At 45.1% G+C, this 6,694-nt stretch overlaps 1 protein-coding gene across 1 annotated transcript; it reads left to right on the forward strand.

Moving 5' to 3' along the window:
- Positions 1 to 215: 215 nt before the first annotated feature.
- On the forward strand, positions 216 to 2,995 carry LOC107740433 (uncharacterized). The gene is made up of 3 exons (XM_016552872.1): positions 216 to 489; positions 2,449 to 2,684; positions 2,764 to 2,995. The coding sequence occupies exons 1-3, from the start codon at positions 237 to 239 to the stop codon at positions 2,950 to 2,952; spliced, it is 678 nt and encodes a 225-aa protein (XP_016408358.1). The 5' UTR covers positions 216 to 236; the 3' UTR covers positions 2,953 to 2,995.
- The last annotated feature ends 3,699 nt before the right edge of the window (positions 2,996 to 6,694 follow it).

Consider the following 6,694-nt stretch of genomic DNA (forward strand, 5'->3'; position numbering starts at 1 on the left):
ATGAATTCCTTTTTGGATATGTGCATAGTAATGAATTCCTTTTTGGATATGTGCATAGTAATGAATTCCTTTTTGGATATGTGCATAGTAATGAATTCCTTTTTGGATATGTGCATAGTAATGAATTCCTTTTTGGATATGTGCATAATTTAATGACGACTGCTTATAAATATTCAAATAAGAGCGTGACGTTTTTACGTGCTGGAGAACTGGGATGAACTGTGAACAAACTGGCAATGGCAGAGGAGGTTTTGAGGCAAATTGAAAGACAATGTTATGCCATTGAAAGGGCGTACCACAATGGCATTTGTGGTCAACGACATCTACATGCCATAGAGGCATGTCTCAGAAATCTATCAAGAGTTGCCAGTCTGTTAAGAACAGAGACAGCTAATGAACTTAAAGACTCGCTCATCGACCTAAGGAGGAATTTGCTGGCGCAAAATGTAGAGCAAGACCAGACCTACTCTGCTGGGCGTGTATATTCAGGTGAGTAAAAGTGTTGTTCTCTCTAGTTATTAAAATGTGCGATCTGTTAATTGAGAACATTTACATGGAGCCCGAACCTAACCCGCTAAATTGCACGTTAAGCGTTTTATTCACATAGAAAGAAAACGCCTAATTAATGGACTAAGACAGCGATAAAGGCCGAATACAATTTATCATTAAATTGTACTAAATACAGGAAAGCAGGTAGGCCCAGAATATGAACAGAAAGCGCAGATTGGATGTTAGGCTGAAGTCTTTTCCTCCCAGAAAACGCGGCTGAATGAAGACGGTGATAAAAAAGACCAAATATGCTATAGAAATCTGTAAGAGCCAGGTATAGTTCTATTATTTTGTACACATTTTTTGTGTTAATGGCGGCACCTGATGGTGGCGGAAGTAGTAAGAATTTAGCTGTTCACCTGTGTGTTTGGGTAAGCGGGGGTGACGGAGGAAGTCTTATTTTTTGCTGAACGCTAAAGAGCCTTTTACGCTGTTTAATGCCGTTTATCATGACTTTTGGACACCATTTCGTATGTCAGTGAAACAATTATGGAATGTATTGGACGCACAACCTTGTTTGTTTCTTATGCAAATAAATCTACAAAACGCAATCTTGGGAGCCGTGATCATTTATCAGCAAGCGCGTCAGACAAGTTAGTTTCCTCTATTCAGCCTCTCGGCGGCCAAATTTATGGTCTTAAGATAGTCGCCTAATAAAATCAATGAAAAATATAGCCTACTCTGTGTACATGCAAGCAGATGAGCCCAGAATAGAATTACATGATAAGCGTTTTCTTCCCCATAGAAAACCGCACTTAACATGGCTTAATATAAAAAGACCGAGATATAAAAAGCCCACATTTTATATTTTATTAAAAATATTGTGTACAGGCAAGCAACGCGGTAATATATTAAGCCACGTTAAGAGTTTATAATGTTTTTCTGGGGGGGGGCAACGTTCATATTCCGGGCTCGTCTGCTTTCCTGTGCGTAATATTTAGTTGTTAAACAGTACCATATTTGGTATTTTTATATTACCGTCTTACTTCATTAGCCTACCTTAAGCGTTTTCTATAACTGTTTTCTATGGGGGAGAAAAAGCTTAACGTGCATTGCAAATTGTTGACAGAGAACATCTAACGACATAAGGCACATCCACAATAAATGATAATAATAATAAACATAAATAATAATTACACTCACAACAATAATAGCAAGGGAATGAAAAAAAAACACAAGGAGCAAGAAGTACATAAAGACAACCGAGAAGAATACACTAAAATAACAAATATTTTGAGATCGAGAAACCGAGAGATGAATTCATTTTTTTTTTTTTTAATACTTGAAGCTCTGAAACATTTTAACAAACTTACAAATAAATAGGCTATATTACTATATTATATTTTGCCATTTGCTATTAAATTCATTATGGTGTTTTCAGTATTTATTTATTTATTTATTTTTTAACCTGATCTCTGAGCACTTTTACATTGTAGACATTTTTAACAATGCGTATAACTAGGGTTGCAAAATGGCGGAAAAGTTCCAAACACTTTCCATGGGAAGTACTGGGGAGTTTTGGAAATATCTCCAGTTGGAAACTAAACGGGAATTAAAAGGAATTAATTGGACAATTTGTTCAAATAGTATCGTACACAAACATAGATAAAAACATTTTGTTTGGTTATAAGCTGACATGCATGGAAAAAAAGAAGACATTTTTGACTTTCATGACATGGAGGATGCACAGTGTGTGCAGGGCGTGTGGCCTCAATAGCCCTGCAGTAAGTAGTGTGTTATGTTCATGCTGCACAAATTTTTTACAACTACAATGAAGTGTACTTACAGGCTAACCTACAAATTTGCAAATTTCCAGTTTCACCCATCGCTAATCCATTCATTGACAGCAGTGTCTGTTAATTGTTGTTCAATTGTTCTTTGTTTCCTTGTGTCCTCTAGGTATATGTGGAAGACCTTCCATTAATGTTTCAAAGCAGCAAATAGAGTTTCTAATGAAACAAGGACACACCGTTAAGCAGATGGCCAAGATTCTGGGTTGCTCATCTTCATTTATTTATAGGAAAACTAAACTGCTCGGAATTCCTATACGAAAACTGCAAACACAAGTGACTGAGGAAGAACTCACACAGCATGTCAGAAGACTTCACAGTCTCTATCCCAACACAGGAAGTGAGGTGTGTTAGGCAAAGGAAAGTCTAATTCATTATTCTGCATCCATACTGTCAAAATAATGTTTTTAATATTATTTCTTAGATCATGAGGGGACTGCTACGTGCAGAAGGGCTGTTTGTCCAGCGACGTAGGGTCCGAGAAGCCCTCACCCAAATCGATCCAACTGCAGCTGCACGCAGATGGAGTAGTGCCATCGCCAGAAGAGTCTACCATGTTCCTCATCCAAACAGTTTATGGCACATAGACGGAAATATGCGTTTGATTAGGTAATACACTATTCATCCCCACCACAATAGAGTGCGGGAACTATGATGTCAGAACCAGAAATTGTAATTTGCCTCGGGTTCCTTCGAGATTTTCCTATTGGGTTTTATAATGGGGTTTTTCAATTTATGAATAAAATAAAGCCTGTGGTAAACATAACTTGACGATACTTCTACGTTTTGTTCTACAATATAAACTGCACACACTCACAGCCTAAACCTTCTTATCTAGCTACTTACTAAAAACGTACGTTTTCAAAAATGAACATAACTGCTTCAAAATTTGTATTTTGGGTATGGATGTGTGTAATTTATGATGTACAACAAAACGTAAAAGTATCGTCAAGTTATGTTTACCACGGGCTTTATTTTAATTGAAAAACCCCATTATAAAACCCCATAGGAAAATCTAGAAGGAACCCACGGTGAATTACTCTTCAGGGTTCTGACGTTATAGTTCCCCCACTCTATTGGCAGTAAATATAAATGTCTACTTTTAGTCTCTAAAGTTAAAGTTTTACCCTCTGTGCTTATTCCAGGAGGAATTGGGCGAGCCAGACATCACTGACAAACACCTCTCCTTCTGACCATGAAACCACTACAAGTCCTGCAAGCACTGCAGTTGTGATGAGATGATCTTCCAGTGTTTGACATTCAGAAATGCACAGTTCATGCGGTTTAAAAAAGGCTGAATAAAAAATCCTCAATTGTATAGCCACAGTTTTTTTTTTTTTTTTTTTTCATAAGAGTTTTTTTAGTTAGTATTTGTATTTAATAAAGCACTACTGAATTAAAATAATTGGTAAATGAAAAACATTACGTATGATAAACAATAACCAAGTACACTGCACTTAAACATTAAGCAAAAACAAATTTAAGCTTTTTAGTTTGACTTGTTATTTATAATTAATGTTAACTTAAAAAATTTGAGTTGCTTGATTAAATTTGAGGTAATCGGTGTCCACGAAAATGGAATATTCTGAACTTATCGGGTTTTACAGTGTGTGGCGACGTGACGTCTCCGTTCCCTCCTTCAGGGAACGAGGGTTACACATGTAACCGAGACGTCCCCTTTCAGTTGGTCATGCTCGACATCACGTCGGGACCGACAAATGGGAATCCCTACCAACACGCCACAGGTGCTGCCCCCTCCAGTGCCCTGTGTAGGCCTCCTGAACCTTCCTATAAGGCAGACGATAGGACCGGGCTCTACACTGAGAAGGTCGACTACTGCTGTTCCTCGAGCACCCCAAACAGTAGGACTTGGATAACTCTGAGAAAGCGTGCCCTTCCTACTTGGAAGAGGCACGCTGCGGAGTCACCTCCTCCCAGAGGGGGTTGAGTGACATTTACTCATGTGGAGTAACCCAAAAGGGTCCTATTGCACATTGAATTCTCTGAGATGGCTCAGGCTGCATCATCTAGAGACGGCAGAGCGTAGCCTGCCAGGGGAAACACGGCCCTCATAACTGTACCGTGGAAATACACATATGGGATCCCGACAGGGTCACTCATATGGGCACTAGCCTCACACCAGATTTCAGGAATTTATTGGATGAAAGGCCGGGCATTGTATGCTCCGCCATGTCCGGCCACTGGAGTGCTGGAGGACTCAACAGAGTTTTGTCTGGTTAGGGAACTCTCTGGAGAACTAGGCGTTATGGACACCACAAGCCGACTCTGACCCAGGCCTCTCAGTGCCACTACCCGTTTGAGGTGAGAACACAGGAGGAAACTGTTTCGACACGTAGGCTATAGAACCTAGCGAACGTGTTAGGAGTAACCCAGTCCGCAGCTCTACAAATATCTGCTAGCGAGGCACCACGAACCAGCGCCCAGGACGATGCGACACCCCTAGTGGAGTGAGTATGCAGCCTGAGCGGGCAGGGCACACCTTGTGCCTCATAGGCCAAGGTGATGGCATCCACTATCCAGTGGACCATCCTTTGCTTGGAGACAGCTTTCCCCTTCTGCTGTCCTCCGTAACAGACAAAGAGCTGCTCTGAGGTCCTAAAGCTTGGAGTTCTATCCACGTACTATCGCAGTGCGCGTACAGGACAGAGCAAAGCTAGGGCTGGGTCTGCCTCCTCCAGGGGCAGCGCTTGCAGGTTGACCACCTGGTCCCTGAAGGGAGTGGTAGGAACCTTGGGCATGTAGCCAGGCCGGGGTCTCAGTGTTGCACTGGAGTCAGCCGGCCCAAACTCAAGGCACGATTCGTCGACCGAAAATGTCAGCAGGTCCCCCACCCTTTTGATCGAGGCCAATGCAGTCAGGAGTAGGGTTTTCATGGAGAGAATCTTCAACTCGACTGACTCCAAAGGCTCAAAGGGAGCAGTTTGTCACCAATGCTAAATCCCAAGAGGGCAGGGAGAGGGGCTTAGGAGGATTTAACCTTCTGGCCCCACTAAGGAACCTGACGACCAGGTCGTGCGAGTATGAGCCAGTTGTTGAGATAGTTGAGGATGTGAACACCCTGTTCTCTCAAGGGAACAAGGGCCGCCTCGGCAACTTTGGTGAAAACACGGGGCGACAGGGACAGCCCGAAGGGCAGGACCTTGTACTGATATGCCCGACCCTTGAAGGCGAAACGCAGGAATGGCCTGTGTCGCAGGAGGATCGAGACATGAAAGTAACCGTCCTTCAGGTCGATCGCTACAAACCAGTCTTTGGGACGGATGCACTCGAAAATGCATTTCTGCATCAACATTTTGAACAGCAGCTTGTGAAGCGCGTGATTCAAAACTCGCAGGTCCAAGATTGGTTGTAACCCACCGCTCTTCTTGGGCACGATGAAGTAAGGGCTGTAAAACCCCGTCCTCATATAGGCTGGAGGGAGCGGCTCTATCGCGCCCTTCGCCAGCAGGACTGCAATTTCCGCACGCAATACAGGGGCAGCTTTCGACAGCTTTTACTGATGTGAACCGGATGCCCCTGAACTTGGGGGGACGCCGGGTAAATTGAATCACGTAGCCGAGCCTGATGGTCCGCAGGAGCCACCGAGACAGACTGGGGAGCACTAACCAGGCTCCGTGAGACCGTGCCAGTGGAACCAACGGAGCCACTGACGTACCCGCGGTAGGGCAGCGCGGTGGAACACAGGGACCTGGCCCGGGGCCTGTGATGGCCACGCCTGTGACGGCAGAGGGCAGGGTCTGGGTGTGAAGTGTAACACTCACCTGATCCCTCCTCGCAAGAGGGGGGGAACGCAGGGCCCCGACTTGAGGCGTGTGACCGCATGAAGCGGGGTCTTGAGTGTCACAGCACCTACCTGGTTCCACGAATGGGCAGAGGGAGTGTTCTTGGGCAACCCACTGCTGCCCGATGGCGAAAGAGGAGGAGGGAAGTGATCCTGTGATGCACAGTCCACCACTCTCCTCCTCTTGGGGCCCAGAGACTGAGGAAACTGCTCTTTTTCTGAAGTTTTGGGTACAGCTGGCTGCTGGGCCAGCGGCGGAACACAAACAAAACGAAACAAAAGATTCTCCCCCCGGCCCTCCTCCGGGGGAGGGAGTGGTGCGGTCACCATCTCCCGATGGGCAGTCCCCTCCATCTCCGGGTCGCCCATCTCAGGGCCTCTTGCACTTGCGCTCACCGCCCGGTCTGGCGGGGGCCTGGACGGGCTGCGCGTCCTGCCTGCGACCGGCTCCACAACGCTGCCTGGTGGAAGGCTGCTGCGTGGGAGCGGGGGCAGCTGCAGGGGGGCGCCCACAGCGAGGAGCAGGCTAAGGGGCTGCAGCCGGGACTGGAGC

This window comes from Sinocyclocheilus rhinocerous, unplaced genomic scaffold (assembly GCF_001515625.1).
Source record: "Sinocyclocheilus rhinocerous isolate Xijiao unplaced genomic scaffold, SAMN03320098_v1.1 scaffold225, whole genome shotgun sequence".
Taxonomy (NCBI): domain Eukaryota; kingdom Metazoa; phylum Chordata; class Actinopteri; order Cypriniformes; family Cyprinidae; genus Sinocyclocheilus; species Sinocyclocheilus rhinocerous.

What these genes read in the sequence shown, in the direction of transcription:
- LOC107740433 (XM_016552872.1), top strand. Translation starts at nt 237, where the DNA reads ATGGCAGAGGAGGTTTTGAGGCAAATTGAAAGACAATGTTATGCCATT. An exon ending in TGCTGGGCGTGTATATTCAG is followed by an intron (nt 490 to 2,448) that starts GTGAGTAAAAGT and finishes TGTGTCCTCTAG; the next exon opens with GTATATGTGGAAGACCTTCC. An exon ending in ATCCCAACACAGGAAGTGAG is followed by an intron (nt 2,685 to 2,763) that starts GTGTGTTAGGCA and finishes ATTATTTCTTAG; the next exon opens with ATCATGAGGGGACTGCTACG.